This window comes from Chiloscyllium plagiosum, unplaced genomic scaffold, assembly GCF_037043375.1.
Source record: "Chiloscyllium plagiosum isolate Xiang-an unplaced genomic scaffold, Cpla_swu_hap1 HiC_scaffold_17, whole genome shotgun sequence".
NCBI lineage: Eukaryota > Metazoa > Chordata > Chondrichthyes > Orectolobiformes > Hemiscylliidae > Chiloscyllium > Chiloscyllium plagiosum.
The window spans coordinates 31,462,833-31,486,974 of record NW_028270155.1 but is presented as its reverse complement, the minus strand read 5'-3'; the positions used below and the strand labels follow the sequence as shown (position 1 = coordinate 31,486,974).

Here is a 24,142-nt window from a genome sequence, read left to right as displayed (position 1 = left end):
CCGCCTGGTCCTAGTGCGGACACAGCATTACAGAGACAAGCAAGTGGTGCTGGAAGCTTCGAGAGCACTGGAGAAGAATCTGATATACAAAGGATCATGAATTATGCTTTTCTAAGACATCTCTGCAGCCGTGATCCGCAAGAGGAAGGCCTTTGGTGAGGTAAAAAGGAGGCTGAGGAACTTGAATACTCTGTAAAATATTCAGCAATATTCCATAAGGCATTTGATAAGGTTCCCCATGGTAGGCTCATTCAGAAGGTCAGGAGGAATGGGATACAGGGAGATTTAGCTGTCTGGATACAGAATTGGCTGTTCGACAGGAGACAGCGAGTGATAGTGGAAGGAAAATATTCTGCCTGGAGGACAGTGGTGAGTGGTGTTCCACAGGGCTCTGTTCTTGGGCCTCTACTCTTTGTAATTTTTATTCATGACTTGGATGAGGAGATTGAAGGATGGGTTAGCAAGTTTGCAGACGACACAAAGGTTGGAGGTGTCGTTGACGGTATAGAGGACTGTTGTAGGCTGCAGCGTGACATTGACAGGATGCAGAGATGGGCTGAGAGGTGGCAGATGGAGTTCAACCTGGATAAATGTGAAGTGATGCATTTTGGAAGGTCGAACTTGAAAGTTGAATACAGGATTAAAGACAGGATTCTTGGCAGTGTGGAGGAACAGTGGGATCTTGGTGTGCAGGGACATAGATCCCTTAAAATTGCCACCCAGGTGGACAGGGTTGCTAAGAAAACATATGGTGTTTTGGCTTTCATTAACAGGGGGATTGAGTTTAAGAGCCGTGAGATCTTGTTGCAGCTCTATATAACTTTGGTTAGACCGCACTTGGAATACTGTGTCCAGTTCTGGTCGCCCTATTATAGGAAAGATGAGGATGCTTTGGAGAGGGTTCAGTGGAGGTTTACCAGGATGCTGCCTGGAATGGAGGGCTTATCTTACAAAGAGAGGTTGACTGAGCTCGGACTTTTCTCAGTGGAAAAAGGAAGGAAGAGAGGGGACCTAATTGGAGGTGTACAAGATAATGAGAGGCAAAGATAGAGTTGATAGCCAGAAACTTTTTCTCAGGACAGAAATTGTTAACATGAGGGGTCATAGTTTTAAGCTGTTTGGCGGACAATATAGAGGGGATGTCAGAGGCGGGTTCTTTACACAGAGAGTTGAGAGAGCATGGAATGCGTTGCCAGCAGCAGTTGTGGAAGCGAGGTCATTGGAGATATTTAAGAGACTGCTGGACATGCATATGGTCACAGAAATTTGAGGGTTCGTACATTAGGTTTACCTCACATGAGGATCAATGGTCAGGACAACATCGTGGGCTGAAGGGCTTGTTCTGTGCTGTATTGTTCTGTTTTAATATTACGTTTCAGTCACGTAGGATCCACGTTTAATTTTGTCTCACCGGAAAAGGCAAAGGACTTTCTGGAGACTTTAAAATAGACTGGCTGGCTCAAAAAATATGGACAATATTGTTCACTTTGTTTGCCTGGTTTTGGGTTTTTTTAATATGTGGGGGTTCCTTTTTTTCCCTCTCTCTCTCTCTTCTCCCTTCTTCCTCCCCTCCCATTATCCTTTGTTTTTCTATCATATCCTTTTTATTTCTTTCTCTCTTAGTACGGGATGGGGGTGTGGTGGTTGGGTTGGGGGAGGCGAGGGGGTGTTATGACTCTATGATTCCCTAAGGTCAAAGTATGGATAGGAAGGGTCGAATGCCCACTTCTAATTTTCTTGTTGTAAGACACACATAACTTTTTTAAAACTTTATTTTGCCTTGGTTTAGGGCGCAGCTTCAGCCAGAAGGAGCCATAGAGGGGTTAGTGGGAAGTATGAGTGCCCCCTGTGAACAAGGGAGAAGGTCTCCTTTCACTTGTGTTATATGTTAGTTCATTGTAGAAGTAGTTGTAAGAAGTTTTAATTTGGTAGTTGTATTTTCAAGTTTATACAAATTGTTTACTGTTTTCACTCACTGCACTATGAGTAGTGTTCTTCCTCCTGGGGGGGGAATAACGGACTGTTTCGGATGGCTATGGCTAATTGTTCATTAAATGGTGGACTTGGAATGTTAAGGGGAGTCATTCACTGATTAAGAGGATAAAGATACTTTCCTTGTGGGTATATCCCTGCAATCCAGGCAGCTGGTGGACCTGAACAGGGAGCTGGGGTTGATGGATGTATGGAGATGTCTTCACCCCGAAGGTAGGGATTTCACCTTTCTCTCAAACCCACGTAAGTGTTATACGAGGACTAATGTGTTTTTTGCCCCATTGGCCTTTTTGAATTCGGTGCTGCCTTGCAGAATCAGGAACATAGCCATTTCTGATCATGTGGCAATGTACATGGAGGTTAAGGCCAGTGGTGGTAGGACAGGTTCGCGGCATTGGTGCATGGATCCTTTCCTCCTGAAGGATAGCAAGTTTATGGAGTATTTTTCACGGAAATTTAAAATTTTTTGGTACATTAATTTGGGTACAGCCAGTAATCCGTCGGTGCTCTGAGAGACTGCCAAGGCTTACGCACGGGGTTTGATTATTTCTTACTTGGTGACCCGGAAGCGGCAGAGGACTGAGCAGCAGCATTTGCTCGAGGCCTGGCTGAACGTAGTTGAGAGAGCATACTTTGACAGATCATCTGTAACCAAGTTGCAGTGGATTACAGCCCTTAGGGCTACTCTGAATGCGGTGCTCACTCAGATAGCAAAGAAGGAAATTTCCTTTGCACAACAGAGGTTATTCAAGTATGATGATAAACCGGGTAGATATCTAGCATCCATTAGAGAGTGTGCTGGTACTCTCACTTACAATTCCAAAAAAGATTAACGCAGCATTCAGGAAGTTTTACTCTGAGCTGTACCAGTCAGAGAGCTCTGAGGACAGATTGGTGAAGATGGACTCCTTTTTTTAAGGCCTTTTACCTCCCAGGTGTAACTTCAGAGCAGGCTTCTCTTTTGAATGCCCCACTGACAATTTAAGAGATACAGGAGGTGGTGAGGCAGCTCCAGAGGGGTAAAGCGCCAGGCCCAGATGGATTTCAGAGTGAGTTTTATAAGGAGCTTATAAACATGCTGGCTGGGCCCATGTTGGATATGTACAATTATTCATACAGTCAGGACTGCCTCCCACTCTCTCTGAAAGAAGCAAATATTTATCTTATTCTTAAGAGAGGGGAAGCACCACAGGATTGTACATCGTACAGGCCCATATCGGTATTAAATGTGGAATTTTAAATTTTGTCGAAAATGCTAGTGTTGAGATTGGAGAAAGTTTTGTCCTTCATCGTAAAGGAGGACCAGACAGGTTTTATTCGGGGCCGCAAGTCTTATCGATAATATTAGAAGGGTCCAGGTATTCCAGCAAGGGTTGATTCCGGGCTTGGTAGTCTCCCTGGATGCAGAGAAAGCATTTGACCAAGTGGAGTGGCCGTACCTCTCTTATGTCCTGGAATGGTTTGGTCTTGGAGGGGTTTTTGCCAGGTGAGTGATTCTAAAGCAGCGGTTCACTAATGGTAGAAGGTCTGACAATTTTAGTATCGGTAGAGGCAGCCGACTAGGGTGCCCCCTTTCACCGTTACGATTTACATTGGTGATTGAGCCATTGGCAGAGGCCATCCAGAGGGACCCAAGTATAACTGTCCCAGAGGTAGAATCACGAGGGCATTAGATCACCTTTATGCAGATGATGGTCTTCTCTTTCTAAATGACCCAATAATATCTATATTCTGTTTAATACAAGTGATTAATCTACTTAGTCTTTGGGGTATAAAATTGGAGGCTTCCTGTATTTCAGCATTTTTAATCATCACGGCCTTCAATCAATTGTATAAAGCTAACTTTGTGCAGTTGCTACAGAAGATAAGACAGGACATTCAGCACTGAGATATCCTGGTTGAGTAGAATAGCTCTGTTCAAAATGAATGTTCTCCCTCGTTTATTATATCCCACGTGAATGCTCCCTTTGTTGCTGCCTAGGCAAGCACTATGGAGGCTTTACAGTTCTTTCAACTGAGGTGGCCTCTTATTAAGCTTGCTAATTTGCAGCTTCCGCAGGGGATGGGAAGTGTGGATTTCCCAGACTTTAAGAAATATCAATTAAGTTCTCTATTATCCTATGTGACTGATTGGGCTTGCCAGGTCAATCTGACTGGACATCGAGGCCTCCCAGGCAAAATGCCCCCCAATTAATTTGTTGTTTATGGACATGATGAGGACTGTTATGGACAATTTTCCTTAACACGGTTAAAGAATGGAGAATGATGCAATAAGGTGAGGGCAATTTATAATAAACTTCCCCTTTTACTCCCATTGTAGGAACATTAGAGTTCCAGCCAGGATTGATGCATTCTGGCTTTAGGCTCTGGGAGTCTAAAGGAGTTTCCTGTTTGGGAGATTTATTTGATGGAGAGGTCATGATGTCTTTGGAGCAGCTAAGCTAGAAATATGAACTATCTAGGAGGGACCTCTTTCGTTACTTTCAGATTAGGGACTTTATACAGAAAAAGACTACATTTTTAGTCCCAAAAGTCAGATGCGGAGAGGAAAGTACTTCAGTCCAAGGGTACTCTCTCGGTCAACACTCTCTATCATTTATTAGCAGGTAGTGTCTCGAAGGACATTGAGTGGCTGTGCAGAATCTGAACTCAAGAATTGGTGGTGGAGATCTCATCAGAGGCATGGGAAAGTATCTGGGAGAATGTAAGGAAGATTTAGATTTGCAATAGGACGCAGGCTATGCAACTGAAGATACTCCACAGGGCTCATTTGGCACCAGAGCGGCTTGCGAAATTTAAGACAAGAGTGTCCCCAGTATGCCCCAAATATAAAACAGATATTGGTGCTCTTACTCATTGCTTGTGGTCACGCCACAAGCTTCTTAGGTATTGGGACACTATAGTGAGTGTTTTGGAAGGGGTCTTGGGAACAGAGGTCAAGGTAGATCCAGTGTCCCTCTTCTTGGGTTTGCCAAATCTCCCCTCTTTGGATGTGCATGGGACGAAACTGTTAATATTCTTTCATTTTGTGCGAAGAGGAACATTCTGATGAGCTGGGTGTTGGAGAATTCCCTGGGACTCTCGGGGTGGTGCAGATTAGTTATGGAGCACATGCCCCTGGACTTCCTCACGAGTATGGCGCACTAGAAAATGGAACTTTTTTATAGGACATGGCGGCCCTTTTTGAACTATATAGATGCAGACTTGTCGGCTATATTGGTCAGGGCCTTTGTGTAGCTGTGAGGGTTGTGTCTAGTGGGCCGGGGAACCCTGGAAGGAAGAACTCTGAACAAATATGAGTTTGCCTACTGCTGGTCCCAGTGGTGGGGAGCTTTGGTGAGATTCTGCTGAGTGTTGTAACTTAACTTAATTTGCCTTGATTCAATTCGGTTTAGTTTCTTTTCTTTGTGTTGGTTATTTATTGAATTGTATTTGCATAGGTTATTTTCCTCTTTATTCTTTTCTTTCTTCTCAATTGTTTGTGGAGTAGAGTAGTAGTTTATTTACTGTTATTGTTGTTATATTATAAGACTATTATACTATTTTGAGGTCACTTTATAATTTTGTAAAATATTCAAAATCTTTTTCTCAATAAAAATATTAACAAAAAAAAATATTCTGGGAAGCAACATTCAACACTGAGCCAAACAACTAGGTGTTACATGTAACTCAGTAATGCCCAAAGCAACATAGAGAGTTGAATTCAACAAATAACTTTCATCTTTCTAACCCTAAAGTATGATTTTTCCAATATTTGAGACTCAGAATACAATCAGAATGTATATAAGACTGGGCTTCATCATTACGAAAGATTGAGTTATTTTAAAGACTTATTGCAGGTCAAAGTTTTGATTTTTTTTCACATTTTCAAATTCAATTGTGGGTATCACCAGCAGCAGAACAGCATCAGAAAGTCTCCAAATACTTTGAAAACACATGGCTGGTTCTCCACAGCAAGATTATTTCTTTCAGAATCTCATGGAAAAGCAAATACATCAGTAAATCACAGTCCACTACCAATAGAGAAAAATTAATATTCGTTCATACTTACAGTTATTTCCCAACAAACCTTCATCTGCCAAAACATACAGAGTAATCTGAAAACCCCCATGTGCGCAGAGGAAGAGAATGCTGGTTCCTAGCAATGCTTTAATTAAACGACCCGTGTGACCTGGTGAAAGAAAAGGCAGTTACAACCTGAAATTGGAAAACATGTAATTGATATTGTGAAATAGTTTCCAAATAATCAACAATGTGATCAGACTTTTAATCAATTAAACCAGGTTCAACAAATTCATGCCTTGAATGAATGTATCTCCATTTATAAATGTTTCTGCATGGTCTTTAAGGTTCCAAATGCAAGGTTATTTCCTGATGGAAGCTTGGGTAAATAGCCCAGGGCCTAAGCAGTACCTGTTCCCTAGAAAATCTCACTCAGCCAGATGAACCTATTCATGCTTCACTCACAATGTACAATCATTCCCTAGAGTACATTACCAGGTGCAACTCTTAGTGCTGGAAAAGAAAAACCATGGTGAGAGAGAAAATTTAATTTTCCAACAGGAACTCCTTTTGTTGAGTTGATTTCCCACACAGGAAAAGCAGCAGAAGGTCACAGTATTTTTTTCTCTGACTATCAATTCACATTTGAGTGCCAACCACTTCCACCTGGAATGGGCCTGGAAGGCACACAGCAGATGCCAGGTGGTAAGGATTGGCGATTGGTAGAGAATGGGCTTTAGCAGAGCCTGCTGGAGAGAATACGGGGCAGAAAATCACTAACATCCTTCATGGGTCCCATCTGAGAGGGAATTAGAAAGGTTAAAGGTTGCAAATAAGACATACTGGGCTGATTCAACTCGTGTACCTCAAAGTGGAGCTTCAGTAAGGCCAGTGTGTTCATTTCCAACAATTACTGGTTTTTCCATCTGGGATAGAAAGATTCCATATATTAGCCCCCACAAAAGAAAGTTTTGATCTTGTTTCTCTGTCTTAGGAAAAGGTGAACTGTTTCCAGTTAGCAGAAAAACCATAGCGGTTTCACCACGGATTAATATTGGATTGAGGCATTATCGACATAATAGGTCTCCAATTCACGTAAATGGATGACGCTGGCACTTATTCTGGCTTTTAAAGCTGCAAGTTTCAAATCACAACAATCGTTTAGATTTAAAATGATAAATGGCTACTTACTTTTATCTACCTAGTAGGGGAATTAAAATTTAACCTCAGTATTTATAGTCTGGAGCTGTTCCAATAGGATACCAGACTAGCACATAAACAGCTGTTTATTTTCAAACTTTTACACACCCAGCCCAAATTGGACTTCCAGACATTCCATTTCCTCAGGTCTGTAGCCCCACACTTATGTCTGCCCACCTTCCTGTTGTTTGTAGGATGCAGGCTTCACTCTGTAGCCACTAAACAGTCTGAGTGTATTCGGATAGCCCTGTGACTTGGGTAAATGGTACAAGTTGCATTCACAAAGTATAGATTAATTAAGGACAACGGTACAGGCATGTTGGAAATGTACAACAGTGCACTTCTGGATTCTCAGCTTTACTACACTCAGCCTTGGGCACCAATCAGTCTTCTTCTGCACCTCAATGTATCCTCAATTTTCAACTGAGCCTATGCTCTCCACTGCACACGCTGATCTCACTTTTTACATTTTCTCTTCCTCCAATTTTTGACTCGAGATAACTCAAGATCTTCTCTGGCATAGCTGAATGGTCTCTCCTTTGCTCTTTCTTCTGTCAACTGAAGCATTCAACAGTTCATCCGATGTGACTTGACTCTCCATTTCAGTCTATTCTCTTCTGTTCCCCCAAACCTCTCCCTCTATGTAAATTCTGCTATCCATATTCACTGCTGCATATTTACCTCAGCTTGGTTTCTCTATTTCCATAGGTTCAATAACAAACAGGAGTGTCTCAAAACAAGTTCTAGACTCTTTCACCCCTTATACACTCCTTCCTCTATCAGTGCCTACTCCTGAAAATAAATTTGCCCCAGATTGCTTCCAACTCAGTTTTCAAATGTTCAAGCTCCCCAAGCTCTCAATCCTACATTCCTGCTTTCTGTCTGTTCAATTGTGCAAGTCTCCTTTGAATTCTGCTGTCACACCAACAAAATCTTCATCTCCTCTTATCCAGGTCTCTCTGCTCGCTATGGTTCCCATCTTTGATTTCCTCAATTTCAAAGAGTTAATAAGAAAACCACACTATTCACAAAAAAAAGAGAAGAAAAAACAGGTACGGTATAAGTACGCCCACCCAGCCTGTCAATTGAATACCATCAACTGCATAGCCTTTTTCACGGAGGTTCACTCCAAGAATAAGTACAACGTACATGGAGATTACAGCAGAGAAGTTGGATGTGAATATTGACAAGCTGTCTTGAGTAGACATGGCATTGGCAACTGTAATGGCAATGTCAACTTCTGCTGGAATTCTGAACTCAGCAGAAAACTTCAAGATCAAAAAATAACCTGGAAATCTAATAGAGGGGTGGAAGTGAAGTTTGATAAATGCATTTGTTGCAGCTTCCCAGAACTAATTCAGGCAAAGGTAGAAATCTAAACTAAGAACAAAAACTTGTGATGTTTACACATCTCTAAAAATAAATTGAAATTTGAGCAACACGGCCTTAAATATTGTAAACAGTTCTAAATCTCATTGCCTTCAAAACCTGCAAGCACTTATCTGAAAATGGATACAACCAGAGAAACAACAGCATTCACTAATTTATTTTGTTTCTGTAATTTTCCATAAGAAAGTACCTTGCAAAGCATATTTCCTGGAACTCTCTGCCAGAATCCTCTGAGTTGCACTAAATTCAGAAAAATAGCTGCGGGTGTTTATTACTGAATATTACATCAAATGAGCAATAATCCTTGATGTGCTTTTTAAACATTTTTTCATGCTATGTAGGCATCACTGGAAAGGCCTGCATTTGCTCCCATCCATAAATGCCCTTGTTAAGTAATTCTGGATTAGTGGTTCTGGAAGAGCACAGCAGTTCAGGCAACATCCAAGGAGCTTCGAAATCGATGTTTCGGGCAAAAGCCCTTCATCAGGAATAAAGGCAACGAGCCTGGAGCGTGGAGAGATAAGCGAGAGGAGGGTGGGGGTGGGGAGAAAGTAGCATAGAGTATAATGGGTGAATGGGGGAGGGGATGAAGGTGATAGGTCAGGTAGGAGAGGGTGGAGTGGATAGGTGGAAAAGGAGATAGGCAGGTAGGACAAGTCCGGACAAGTCATGGGGACAGTGCTGAGCTGGAAGTTTAGAACTAGGGTGAGGTGGGGGAAGGGGAAATGAGGAAACTGTTGAAGTCCACATTGATGCCCTGGGGTTGAAGTGTTCCGAGGCGGAAGATGAGGCGTTCTTCCTCCAGGCGAGTGGTGGTGAGGGAGCGGCGGTGAAGGAGGCCCAGGACCTCCATGTCCTCGGCAGAGTGGGAGGGGGAGTTGAAATGTTGGGCCACAGGGCGGTGTGGTTGATTGGTGTGGGTGTCCCGGAGATGTTCCCTAAAGCGTTCTGCTATGAGGCAACCAGTCTCCCCAATGTAGAGGAGATCGCATCGGGAGCAACGGATACAATAAATGATATTAGTGGATGTGCAAGTAAAACTTTGATGGATGTGGAAGGTTCCTTTGGGGCCTTGGATAGAGGTGAGGGAGGAGGTGTGGGCGCAGGTTTTACAGTTCCTGTGGTGGCAGGGGAAAGTGCCAGGATGGGAGGGTGGGTTGTATGGGGGCGTGGACCGGACCAGATAGTCACGGAGGGAACGGTCTTTGCGGAAGGCAGAGAGGGGTGGGGAGGGAAATATATCCCTGGTGGTGGGGTCTGTTTGGAGGTAGCGGAAATGTCGGCGGATGATTTGGTTTATGCGAAGGTTGGTAGGGTGGAAGGTGAGCACCAAGGGCGTTCTGTCCTTGTTACGGTTGGAGGGGTGGGGTCTGAGGGCGGAGGTGTGGGATGTGGACGAGATGCGTTGGAGAGCATCTTTAACCACATGGGAAGGGAAATTGCGGTCTCTAAAGGAGGAGGCCATCTGGTGTGTTCTGTGGTGGAACTGGTCCTCCTGGGAGCAGATCCGGTGGAGGCGGAGGAATTGGGAATACAGGATGGCATTTTTGCAAGAGGTAGGGTGGGAAGAGGTGTAATCCAGGTAGCTGTGGGAGTCGGTGGGTTTGTAAAAAAATGTCAGTGTCAAGTCGGTTGTCATTAATGGAGATGGAGAGGTCCAGGAAGAGGAGGGAGGTGTCAGAGATGGTCCAGGTAAATTTAAGGTCAGGGTGGAATGTGTTGGTGAAGTTGATGAATTGCTCAACCTCCTCGCGGGAGCACGAGGTGGCACCAATGCAGTCATCAATGTAGTGGTGAGGAGTGGTGCCGGTGTAATTACGGAAGATCAACTGCTCTACATAGCCAACAAAGAGACAGGCATAGCTGGGGCCCATACGTGTGCCCATGGCTACCCCTTTGGTCTGGAGGAAGTGGGAGGATTCAAAGCAGAAATTGTTAAGGATGAGGACCAGTTCGGCCAAACGAATGAGAATCCCTCACCACCAGACACCTGGAAGAAGAACGCCTCATCTTCCGCCTCGGAACACTTCAACCCCAGGGCATCAATGTGGACTTCAACAGTTTCCTCATTTCCCCTTCCCCCACCTCACCCTAGTTCTAAACTTCCAGCTCAGCACTGTCCCCATGACTTGTCCTACCTGCCTATCTCCTTTTCCACCTATCCACTCCACCCTCTCCTCCCTGACCTATCACCTTCATCCCCTCCCCCACTTACCCATTGTACTCTATGCTACTTTCTCCCCACCTCCACCCTCCTCTAGCTTATCTCTCCACGCTCCAGGCTCACTGCCTTTATTCCTGATGAAGGGCTTTTGCCCGAAACGTCAATTTCGAAGCTCCTTGGATGCTGCCTGAACTGCTGTGCTCTTCCAGCACCACTAATCCAGAATCTGGTTTCAATCATCTGCAATCATTGTTTTTACCTCTTGTTAAGTAATTGTCAGGGGCAATTAAGAGTCAACCACATTGTTGTGGGTCTGGAGTCACATGTCAGCCAGACCAGGTAAAGATGGCAGACTCCCTTCTCTAAAAGGACATGAATGATACAGATGGGTTGTATGCCAATTAATGGTAGCTGTGATGTTCACCCATTCCTGATGCCAGCTTTATTTTCTTACAGACCTGTTCAGAGTTGCTATCACACACCTTTGCAGCATGTGGGATTGAACCCAGTAGCCTGGTCCAGATGGAGGGATACCAGCACTGTGTCACAAGAATCCTCAGCTTTATTTTCTAGATTTATTAACTGGACCCAAATGTTACCAGATGCCAATGTGGGATTTGAACTAATATCCCTATAGCATCAGCCTGGCTCTCTGAATTATTACTGTGCCACCATTTCTCTTGAACTATAGATCAGGGACTTGTTATTTTAAAACCAGGATTAAGCTTTGCTTGTGACTTATTGCCCATGCCTAGTTTCCCCAAGAATGTGGTGATAAGTTATTTAATTGAATCATGAGACCATAAGATATAGGAACAGAATCAGGCCATTCAGCCCACCATGTCTACTCCACCACTCAATGAGATACTGGCTCTTCTGATAACACTCAATTCCACTTTCCTGCCTTTTCCCCATGACTTTTGATTTTCTTGAACATGTTTAATGACCTTGCCTCTGCAGCAGGTATTTGTAGTATCATGGATTAGATATTAGTCATCACCTCTGGGACTGAAGTTTGAACTCAGCCCCCACTAATGCGATAAGATCTTTCTCTGCTGCTATACAGGTCCCACATGAGATCAGTTTGGATGAAGTGCTTTTACTGCATGCCTGTAGTGTCAGTATCAATATTTCCAAATTACTAAAGTCACAATTATATGTGAGCCAAGTCAGTTTTAACACCTTGTTTTAATTGAGACTGCAGAAGACCAGCCAGTTCCCAGCATTTATATGACTAAAGCTAATTTGACGATAGCTTTGGGACAGGCAAGTGCCATCAAGCAGATCCATGTAGCTGGCAGCAAGTCCAAAGTAAATTAGCTAACTTGCCAAATCTTGTCAGTAAAATCACCTACATCCATCTTACTTAATTTGCAAACACAAGAATCGGAATCTGTGGGGTAGAACTGTGTTCAGCTGCTGGGTTCTATTCAGCTGGAAAACCTGCAAGAGTCTCACTGCTCCCCTTCCACAAGAACCACACAATAAGAGGATGGCAGCTTCTGCACTCAGCAATGCCAAATAAAGACTGTGGTCATTGGCAGAACATATTCCCCTCAAAGCAGGATACACTTTACAATATTTAATTAAAAAACTGTCCCTCAGCATCACAAAACCAAACTGGATTTTTGACATCAACATTGGCAGATAGCAAACAAGAGTCAAAAAGGGTGGCGCTGGAAAAAACACAGCAGGTTTAGCAGCATCCGAGAAGCAGAAGAGTCAACATTTCAGGCATAAGCCCTTCATCAGGGGTGTGGGGAAGGCTGAGAGATAAATAGGAATGTGAGGGTTTGGTTGAGGGGGTAAGGTAGCTGGGAAGGCAATAGGTGGATGCAGGGGGGGGGGCAATTATGATAGGTTGGAGAGGAGGTTGGAATGGACAAGTGAGAAGGAAGATGGCTAGGTAGGCAGGTCAAGAGGGTGGTGCCAAGTTGGAGGGTTGGATCTGGGTTTAGGTGGGGGGAGTGGAGAGATGGGAACAAGTGAAGTCGACATTGATGCCATGTAGTTGGAGGATCCTAAGGCAGAAGTTGAAACTTCCTTCCTCCAATCATCAGATAGCATGGGTTTGGCAATGGAAGAGTCCCAGGACTTGCATGTTCTTGGCAGAGTGGAAGGGAAAGTTGAGTGGTCGATCAGAGGGTGGTGGGGTTGTTGGGTGCATGTGTCCCAGAGATCTTCCCTGAAATGCTCCGCGAGTTAGCGTTCTGTCTCCCTGATGTAGAGGAGACCAAATCAAGTACAACGGGCACAGTAGATGAGGTGGGTGGATGTGCAGGTAGATCTCTGACTGATGTGAAAAGATCCTCTGGGACCTTTGATGGAGGTGAGGGGGGAGGTGTGGGCACAGGTTTTATACCACTTGCGGTAGCAAGGGAAGGTGCCAGGAGTGGAGGGGTGCTGGTGTGGGGCGTGGACCTAACGAGTGAGTCACAAAGGGAATGGTCTCTGTGGAACGCAAAATGTGGTGGCCCTTAAATCCACAAACCTGACTGGCCCGGTCGACTAATTGTCTCTGCCTGCTCCTGTTCCACCAAACTTGTCTCCTCATATCTCTACACCATCCTGTATGAACTCTGCATATACATTCGGGACACCACCCATGCCCTCTACTTCGTCCATTACTTTAATTTCCCCTGCCCCGCCCCAATGCCTCATCTTCAACATGGACATTCAATCCCTTTACATGTCCATCCACCACGGTGAAGGCCTCCAAGCCCTCGGTTTCTTCCTCTCCCACTGACCCAACCAGTGCCCCTCCACCGACACACTCATTCCATTGGAGGAACTGGTCCTCACCCTCAATAACTTCTTCAAATCCTCCCACTTCCTCCAGACCAAAGGGATAGCCATGGGCACCCGCATGGGCCCATTACTGTCCCTCAACTTGTCCTCCGCTACACTGATGAGTGTACCGACACCACCTCTTGCTCCCACGAGGAAGTGAAACATTTCATCAACTTCACTAACATCTTCCACCCTGACTTCAAGTTCACCTGGACCATCTCAGACACCTCCTTCCCTTCCCGGGCCTCTCCATCTCCAGTGACCGACTCAACACAGACATCTACTTCAAACCCATTGACTCCCACAGCTACCTGGACTACACCTTCTCCCACCCCCCATCCTGCAAGAACACGATCCCTGACTCCCAATTCCTCTGCCTCCACCGTATCTGCTCCCAGGAGGAGCAATTCCACTCCAGGACATCCCAGATGGCCTCCTATTTCCAGGACTGCAATTTCCCCTCCCACATGATCAACAATGCCCTCTAACGCAACTCCTCCACTTCTCTCACCTCTGCCCCTGAATCCCACCCATGAACCTCAACAAGTATAGAACCATGGTCCTCACCTTCCACCTGACTGATATCCAGATACAGTGCATAATAACTGTCCAAGGCTCCAAAGGATCTTTTCACATCAGACAGAGATTTGTGTGCACATCAACCAACCTCATCTACTGCATCCATTGCTCTCGATGTGGTCTCCTCTACATCAGGGAGACAGAACATCAACTGAGGAGCATTTCAGGGAACATCTCTGGGGCACACACATCCAACAATCTCAATGCCATGTGACCACTTCAACTCCCCCTCCCACTCCGCCAAGGACATGCAAATCCTGGGCCTCCTCCACCTTCAAATCCAAGCCACCTGATGACTGGAAGAAGAATGCCTGACCTCAACCATATAGCATCAACATCAACTTCACCAGTTTCCATATCTCCCCTTCCCCCCACCTCATCCCAGATCCAACCCTCCAATTTGGGACCTGTCCAACTTCCTTCCCACTTATCCGGTCCACTCTTCCCTCCAACCTATCAAAATTGCATCTACCTATTGCCTTCCCAGCTACTTTTCCCCAGCACCCTTCTCACCCACCTATTTATCTCTCAGCCCCCTTGCCCCCCCCACATTTTCCTGATGAAGGGCTTATGCCTGAAACGTTGACTCTCCTGCTCCTTGGATGCTGCCTGACCTGCTGTGCTTTTCCAGTGCCAAACTTTTTGACTCTGACTCTCCAGCATCTAAAGTCCTCACTTTCTCTCAGATAGCGAGCAAGGCTGATCCTAACTCATTATTGCCCATACTTATCAGGTTTTCACAAACAGAATCTCATCCTAGTTCATCACACTTATCTTCACAGCAGGAGTGTATTCCTGTATGAACTGAAACTTGTGCTCTTACAGATCACATCACTGTAGTAATAGCCACAGGACTTTTACCACCATGCTACCTAGAGACCAGGTGATGCTTAATATGCCCCATTCAGAAGAGTAATAAACATCAGATATTTAAAGCCCAGATGTAATCCATCCCGCATGGTGGGAATAGGGCAAATTCAAGTGAGGCACTTGTTCTGTACCCACTTGATTGTATAACCAATTTGCCAAATAAATTCATAAGTGATTCTAAAATGATCGCAAGTCCAAAATCTTTACAGATCATTTTGATAGATTTGGCAATGAGTTTCTGATGGAGCAATTCTACTGAACTTATTTCTGCTGTTACATGGAGGATCTATTGCAAAGCAGAGAACAGTAAATTATGGTGGGGCAAATATGTCCTAAATAATTTTTGTGTTTTGGAAGGGAACCTTAACCAAACAAGATCATGATCAAAGACATTTTTTTCAATAATCAAGCAACTAAGATATTAACTACTGCTAATTTGTAAACAATGAATAAACAATGAATTCTTAGCCATCTGAGGATATTTTTGCATTGAAGCCAACTCGGACAAAATCCATTCTCAATGTCTGATAGAAGTCGACAAAGGATGTTCATTATTGGTTCAGAGACAACTAATTTAACAAGCTTCTTATGAAAAGCTATTATACTCTCTTTGTAGACGAAAGTTCCAATGCTTTCACTGTTTTTAAAACTGCACATCACCCTGCATACATTCATTCATGATGGAGCTCTGCTTGGACACAAACACAAAAGATCCAACTTCCATTAAATATAGCTATTGTTCTATTGCATACCAATGTAGACACAACTTGAAAAACACCAAGATTATTGACATCAAAAAAAGTGTAAGTAGTAACCCTAAATTTGCTGGGTTAGCCAAAATGAGAAATAAAAACAGGTGAAGTTTACTCTATTTAGAAGTTAAAGATCAGGTGGTGACTTAATCATTAGAAAATTACTGGGAGATTTCTTAATACTTTCTGCATTCTCCGAAGGATATGTGTGATTGCATTCGTGTTGTAATTGGTGAGATAGTGTCTGGCTGAAGTTATATTTAAAACAGACAGTACACTAGATGTGTGACGGTTATTTCTCACCAAAACCACAGGGTTGTGCTGTGTAAGTATCATACAGTTGATTGGATGACATAAAAACTGCAAGAAATAGATAAGAGCAGCATGAATAAGCTGACCTGAGGTCACCATTTATTAAACAGAAGATCAGCCTCTTTCTATTAAAAACAAGTAGTCATTCCAATGACCGAAAGATCAACTGGACTGTGGTTAGATGTGACACTTGTAATGTTTGCAAGTGATCAAACTGATCAATCACAGTAGACTGGCAGTGTCAAGGTCTGATCACACAGTCTGCTTACATGCAAAAGGAGGATAGGAAAGTGTGCCTCAGAGTGCTAAGGCAACTTTTTGAGAGTCCAAGAACTACTTAAAGTAAAATTTAACAACTCTATTTCTTAAAGTATAATAGAGAATAATTAACCAACAACTATTTACAATTCCTTCCTCTAACCTATCCTTTACCTTACCTTCTATGATCCTAGTCTGATAAAACTCCCAATTAAGACTTACAAAAAAAAAATCGGTAGATTGGCTCTCCAGGTCAGTGTCGATGCTTTTCTCTGTGCAAACTCCTTCTCTAGTCAGGTACCTCTCAGAGGTCTGACTAGCAGTTGACATCTGCTGGTCTGGTGGCAGTTCTCATCCCAACTGTTCAATTTTCCCCGGTCTTAAACCCCAAAGCATCAGATTGGGTCATTGGCTTTTAAGATTGTCAATATACGCAATTCAAACTGGATTGGAATTTAATATGTTTTCAGGGTGTAATTTAAATTGATTCAAATCTGTTTTGCCATTTCCAGGCAACCAGCCAGCCCAGTAGCTGGAGCATATGTTACATTGTGTCTTATTGAGAACACTTGCTGCTGTCATTGTTAACCTTTTCTCTCTTAAAAGGTGTAGTACACCCACATCTTCATAACAAGATTGCTTTTAAATGTTGTAATTGTACCATTCTCCATTACTTCCTCTGGCAGCTCATTCCTTACATGCAACACCCTCTGTGAGAGAAAATTGCCCCTTAGGTCTCTTTCTAAAACTTTCCCCTGTCATCTTAACCTGTGCCCTCTAATTTGGATTCCCCTACCCTGGGGAAAAGACCTTGTCTATTCACTCTATCCATGCCCTTCATGGTTTTATAAACCTCCATAAGATCACCCCTCAGCCTCTGACTCTCCAGTGAAAACAGCTCCAATCTATTTAGTCCCTCCCTATAGCTCAAACCCTCCAACCCTGACAACATCCTTGTACATCTTTTCTGAACCATTTCAAGTTTCACAACATGCTTCTGATAGCAGGAAGATTAGAATTGCACACAATATTCCAAAAGTGGCCTAACCAACGTCCTGTACAGCCACAACATGACCTCCCAACTCCTATATTCAATGCACTAACCAATAAAAGCAAGCATACTAAATGTTTTTTTCACGATCCTATCTATCTGAAGCTCCACATCCAAAGAATTATGAACCTGTAGTCCAAGGTCTCTTTGTTCAGCAACAGTCCCCAGGACCTTACCGTTAAGTGCATAAGTCTTGCCCTAATTTACCTTTTCAAAATGCAGTATCTCACATTTATCTAAATTAAACTCCATCTGCCATTCCTCAGCCAATTGCCTCATCTGATCAAGATTCCATTGTATTCTGAGGTAAGCTTCTTTGCTGCTCACTACATCTCCAATTTTGGTGTAATCTGCAAACTTACTAACCGTACCTTCTATGTTCACACCCAAATCAGTTATTAAATGACAAAAAGTAGCAGAGCCAGTATCGAACCTGGTCACAGGCCTCCAGTTTGCAAAGCAACTCTGCACCACTCTCCTCTGTCTTCTACCTTCAAGCCAGTTCTGTATTCAAATGGCTAGTTCTCCCTGCATTTCATGTGATCTAACCTTGTTAATCAGCCTACCATGAGGATCACGCACAAAACCATGTTGAATATCCCTAAGGAGTCCTTGCCTTTCCAAATACATGCAAATCTAGTTCCTTAGGATTCCCTCCAACAACTTGCCCACCACTGATGTCAGACTCACTGGTCTATAGTTTCCTGACTTTTCCTTCCCACCTTTCTTAGATATTGGCACCACATTAGCCAACCTTCAGTCTTCTGGTACCTCACCCATGGCTATTTATGATACAAATACAAGGGGACCAGAAATCACTTCCTGATCAGGTCCTGGGGATTTATTCAACTTTATGCATCTTGAGACATCCAACATTACCTCCTCTGTAATATAGATATAATCCAGCATTCCCTACCCCTACCATCCTTGCCTTTCACCCTAATAGGAACATACTGTCTCTGGACTCTCGTTATCCCATTTTTGATGGCTTTCCATTTTCTAGCTGCCCCTTTACCTACAAACGTCTGCCCTCAATCAACTTTTTAAAGTTCTTTTCTAAAATGGTCAGAAATGGCCTTCCTCCAATTTAACCTTTAGATCCAGTCTATCCACTTGATCTGATCCTTAAACAAATCCATGGAAACCAGGTCACTTGAATTGTAAGCTTGTGATGTATCACTATTTTTGCAGTATTTTATAGTCTATTTTCCTTCGATATTGGGCATATCATGTTGTCAGGGGACTGCTTGGGGGGTTTGATGTGTAGAGTAAAGCCAACAGACCAAGCAAAGTAAAAATAAAAGGTTGAGCTACTATAAGCATACAAATATTTAATTCCTGTTTAAAAATAAGTTACTAAAGCATCATAAGTCATAAAGGAGGGTCATACTGGCCTGAAAACTTTAATTTCTCTCTCCACAGATGCTGCCAGATCTGCTGAGTTTTTCCAGAACTTTTGTTATAATTTAAAATAAAAGTTTATCTGATCAGTTGCTCTAATTGTAAACTGCAAGAATTCAGAAAATAAAAGTCTTTTAACTTTGAACATTAACAGCTTTTAAATAATTAGCATTTCACAATTCTTACCTACAAGACCATTTAAAACTCGGACTTTGTTCAAAAATGGATATGCAGAGGCAAAGGCATATGTTTTGCACAGCAGTTTCCACCAATATAGGCACCAAGTAATATCCATTGATTAACCATACATGCAGCAAGAGAGCTGTGTCTGTAGGAGGGGTAGACGGCAATGATTTGACTAAAGTAAGAAGAAAGCTCCTGTACTTTCTGGTCATAGCTGTGGCAATCACAGTTTCACTCTGACTTCTTCCTCACTCAACACAATGTCATAGTGCATGGAATTGTAAATGCCAGGACACATACAAAAGGTGGTGGAATCACATTGTCTTTTCTACATGATCACCAAAGTCAAAATTATATCAGTGTCTCTCACAACCCGAACATTATCCATTTATCAGCACTTTCTGCCTTCTTTAGCTGACTCATTTATCAATAAATTTAAGCCATTGTAATTTACTGTTTCTCAATCTGCGCAACTATTCTTTCAATCTTGTTCACTTTAAACGAGCAGCAACAGGGCCCAATAAAAAGTCATCACAAAAGTCAACGGAATCTTGCAAAGCCACAGAAAGCATACGAAAATAAATGAATCTCAAGGATATTTTCAACTCATTTTCTTGACAGGATAAGTCAATAAGTTTGAAAACAGCATATCAGATTAATCCACCAGCCAGCAAGTCCTTCAAGAACTTTAGCTATAAATCAGTGTGTGTAATATAATGGTCATTAATAAATAATTAACCAGAGTATAAATGTTTGTGTATGCAATTAAACCTGATCTGCCAGAGAAATTTCAAATACCAATTGGGACTTAAAATGGACAGATTTCAAACATACTAAGTTAGTATCAGTACTGCAATGAGTTACAACGTTATGCTTTCTACTATCTGATGCAAGTGACTCGAGGAGTAGGTGGAAATGCTCATTATCGTGCAGTACAGTTTAAATTGAGGTTAAAGAAGTGGGTGTCTTTCAGAAGTCAAACTGGGTGAGTTAATTGATTCTGTTTACTCAATTGCTTCCTTCATAAGACTTCAACGCTTTTCCTGGTCATTGAGCCTAGAGTAAACACCCAACAAATCTTGTGATCACACTCCAGTCCGTTAGTTAGCAACTGAAGCAGGAGCTATTTGCGTTCATTTGGTACTACCTTGTGTTCTCAAGTTTCAATTCTGATGGTGAATATTCTGAGACAAATATGAACTATTTCAGACCAGCCATGTTTACAACAGCCTCCTCTATATGGAAACCCATTTTGTTTTCTAAAGTGATTTCATGACATAATCTGTAATGTCTCTTTGGTGCAGCAGGAGAAAGGCTCTGGGAAACACAAAAATTACAATACTTGGCTTTTGTGTGGAAACTCTCCTTTCTGCATGGAGAACAGTTTTACATAATTCATTAGTTCTGTTTAAAAGATTGTTGAATTCATGAAAACTAATTAACTCCCCCGTCTTGTACCATAAAGTGAAACCTACCATAAAGCGTTCCACCTCTTTTACTTGCAAGTGACTTCAAATGAAACATTTATAAAAACAGGAACCCTTTGCAGTACTTAATGTGGAATTGATTATTCAATAGCCTTTTATCGTGTAAAAGCTACCAGACAATACATTGTACATGTTGTCATAGATACAGTTTTAGTCAATATCCAAATCATTAATCCTTGTTTTATTTCAATTTAAATTGTGTTACAATTTCTAACTTGCTCAACTGGCATCTTGCTGCATCAGTTTCAGTAGGAAATATGCTTCACTAGCTAATTATTTTAAAATGCAGCAAACTGAGCCTCCACAACCACCATCTGTAAAGCATGCCATTCGTGTTTATAATTTCCACAATTTAGCATAAACTGGAGGGTACAAAAGTCTTGGAGTTTGTAAATGTTTGCAACCTGTGGAGTTCTGACTTTAAATTTACTCAAGTATTTTCCTTCATGTTAACAACAGTAATTTGCTCTTTTTAGGCAAACAGAGATTGTGTAACATTTGACAACAGGAATAAGATTTCTCCATCAAAATGGGATTTAGTTCATAAAACAGAGATGCTTCGGCCCAAAATTTGAAAAGTGGGAGTGTCCTTATCCATAATTTCTGGACTGTTTATATTAGATAAAGCCAGTCAGCCACCCCTCTATCTGAATAGGTTTTGCTACATTGGAAGGACCTTTTAGAAAAAGTTATGGGGTATGGACATCACTGGCTAGATCATAGATCAATGATCTTCCTCACTTACTCAAAAAACATAATCAAATTTGAGAGACAAGATCTCCCCCAGACCAAGCCATGCTGACTATCCCCAATAAGCCCATTCCTTTTCAAATGTGAATAAATTCTATCCTTAATAATCTTTTCCAATAATTTCCCTACCACTGACGTAAGGATCAGTAGCCTATAATTTCCTGGATTATCCTGTTGCCTTCCTTAAACAAAGGAAAAACGTTGGCTGTTCTCCAGTCTGAGTCCTGAACTGTGGCGAAAGGGAGTACAAAAATCTCCGTCAATGCCTCAGCAATCTGCTCCCTTTCTTGTCTCACTTCATCCTTTACTAAATGAATGTTTACTAGATTAACAAGGTACACCAGGTCTGACATTCGCCACTCAAGTCTTTTGTCAGTGAATGCAGGAAGACCCTACCTCACACAGAATCAATACTGTTTTTGTCTCCTTACTTGAGGACATAAGGGGTGGCACCGGAGGCAGTTCAGAGGAGGTTCATCAGATTAATTGCAAAGATGAATCAGCTGTTGTACGAGTAGCAGTTGACCTGCTGTGCTGTTCCAGCAATAAAGTTTCAACTAGCTTGGACTTATATTCACTGGAGTTCAGAGTGAGGGGGGGAATCTGATTGAGGGATATAAAATGCTCAAGGGGACTGATAGGATGGACGTTGAATAGATGTTCCCCATGTGAGACAGCCTTGAACAAGAGGTCATAGCTATAGAGTTAGAGGAGGTAGGGTCAAACTGAGATGAGGAGAAACTATTTCTCTCAGAGGGTTGGGAATTTGTGGAGCTCACTGCCCAAGAGTGCAGTGGAGACAGAATCAGATTCAAAATGATGAAAATCGGGATAAAGGGCTATGAGGAGCAGGCAGGAGTGAGACCAAGAGAAGATCAACCACGATCATGTTAAATGGTTGAATGGGCTTGAAGGGCTGAATTCCTGATGAAGGGCTTTTGCCCAAAATGTCGATCTCCTGCTCCCAGGTTGCTGCCTAACCTGCTGTGTTTTTCCAACAAAACACTCTCGACTTTGAAAGGCTGAATTGCCTACTCTTGCTCCTAATTCCTATGGTTATGTTTCCAATGTATCTACTCTCCCTTAATAATTCCTATGCCCTTCCTGACACAACAGTCCAAAATTTCCATTTGAAAAGAAATTGGATCAGTTACAATGTCAAGGAAGACTGAAATTAGCAGTGGAGAAATAATAGAGAGATAAGATGACAGTAAATAACTCCAGGTGAAGGGCTAGTGAGATGGTTTCTTGAGTCAAACACTACTGCCATTGTGATGCGGTCTGAGAGCTTCCCTATATGTTAGCATTTTTAACACATACCAGAAAGATTTCTGGAGACAGATGTCTTGAATCTTATTGCTGTTTACACTGCTACAAGATCCTAGTCTGGCACATAGTCTGGATTGTGTTCACTGGTGTAACAGTTCAATTACATGAATGTAACACTATACATGGTTGACCGTACACACATTGCACCAACTCTATTGCACTGTATTGTGCAGATGAAGCAAGGATCTTTATACACGTCACATTTCCTGATGTCTGCTAACTGTCTTAAAGGTACATTACCCTGCTAGTCTGGAATCTGTGCAGTTACACATCGGCTAGAACTGGTACAAATGTGATGCACCATATGGCATCCCTAGGTGTAATGATTCCAATATCCTGCAACGAAGATGACAATGATCCTCCGCTTAACCAACATCCATACAGATGATCTAATCATTCATCTCACTGCTGAATATGAGATACTGCTATTCCTAAATGCTTCACAACATAATAGCAGTAACCGCATATCATACTAAGTTGTCATAAATAAAAAGTGTCTTTGGAATATTCTGTGATGTGTGACAATGCTAGTAATCAGTTTAAGTCTCTTTTTCTTTTAGTCTGCATCAATGATGGATAAGTAGTTTGAACAGATGTCTAGTCTTAGCTGGTCGGTGCTGTCACAAATCTAAAAGTGATCAAATGTTAACATCTCAAATTCTGGCATCCTCTAATGTTAGTGAAGACAGCAGTTAGCTGGGCTATGCTGACCAGAAAGATCCAGGCTTGATTTCACCTGGTCCTGACCTAGCTGGGGTAACAGTAGGGACCCTGCAATTGGTTTCCACATACAAGCCAAGAGGAGGAGAATGTCTAATACACAGGCAAGGCTTCCACGTTCATCAATCTTAAAGGCTTGTCGGCTGTATCTGGTACATCAGATGCTGCTTCAATTCAGAACCATAACCTGCGAATACTTGCTGTTGAGACTCAAACAGAAGCACTTGTGTCTCACTTATATAAGGAAATGGAGCTCAATTATCTTCGTGGATCCATACTTTGAAAAACATAAATGCTTTCACAAGAAGAAAGCATTGGCAGAAGGAAAAAGAAAGGAGCTAAGTGAATAAAATCAAAATAAACTTGAAAATGTTATTAGTAAATAAAACAGTCTATCAATATCAATAAAGAGAACATTGTATTTCATCCATCAATACATTTTGCATCCCAACTATATTCTTTGTCATTGCTTCTGAGAAGGTTCTGGATACTGTTGGTGCTAACATTTTGAGAGGACAAATTCCACCGCCCGAACCATAACTCTGGAGAGGCCAACCTTTCCTGGCTTAGAGTCAGAGAGATGTACAGCATGGAAACAGACCCTTCATTCCAACCTGTCCATGCCGACCAGATATCCCAACCAAATCTAGTCCCACCTGCCAGCACCCGGCCCAATTCCCTCCAAACCCTTCCCATTCATATACCCATCCAAATGCCTCTTAAATGTTGCAACTGTACCAGTCTCTGACAGCTCATTCCATACACGTACCACCCTCTGCGTGAAAAAGTTGCCCCTTAGGTCTCTTTTATATCTTTCCCCTCTCACCCTAAACCTATGCCCTCTAGTTCTGGACTCCCCCACCCCAGTGAAAAGGCTGTCCATTTACCTTATCCACACCCCTCATAATTTTGT

At 42.6% G+C, this 24,142-nt stretch overlaps 1 protein-coding gene across 5 annotated transcripts in view; it reads right to left on the bottom strand.

Moving 5' to 3' along the window:
- The window catches only part of piezo1 (piezo type mechanosensitive ion channel component 1 (Er blood group)), a 355,592-nt gene that overhangs the window by 191,802 nt on the left and 139,648 nt on the right, over positions 1 to 24,142 (bottom strand). For all 5 annotated transcript variants that reach the window (XM_087995785.1, XM_087995781.1, XM_087995783.1 and 2 more), the window contains exon 3: positions 6,044 to 6,163. In XM_087995785.1, coding sequence (XP_087851911.1) covers positions 6,044 to 6,163 — 120 coding nt within the window. The remainder of the gene's footprint in view (positions 1 to 6,043; positions 6,164 to 24,142) is intronic.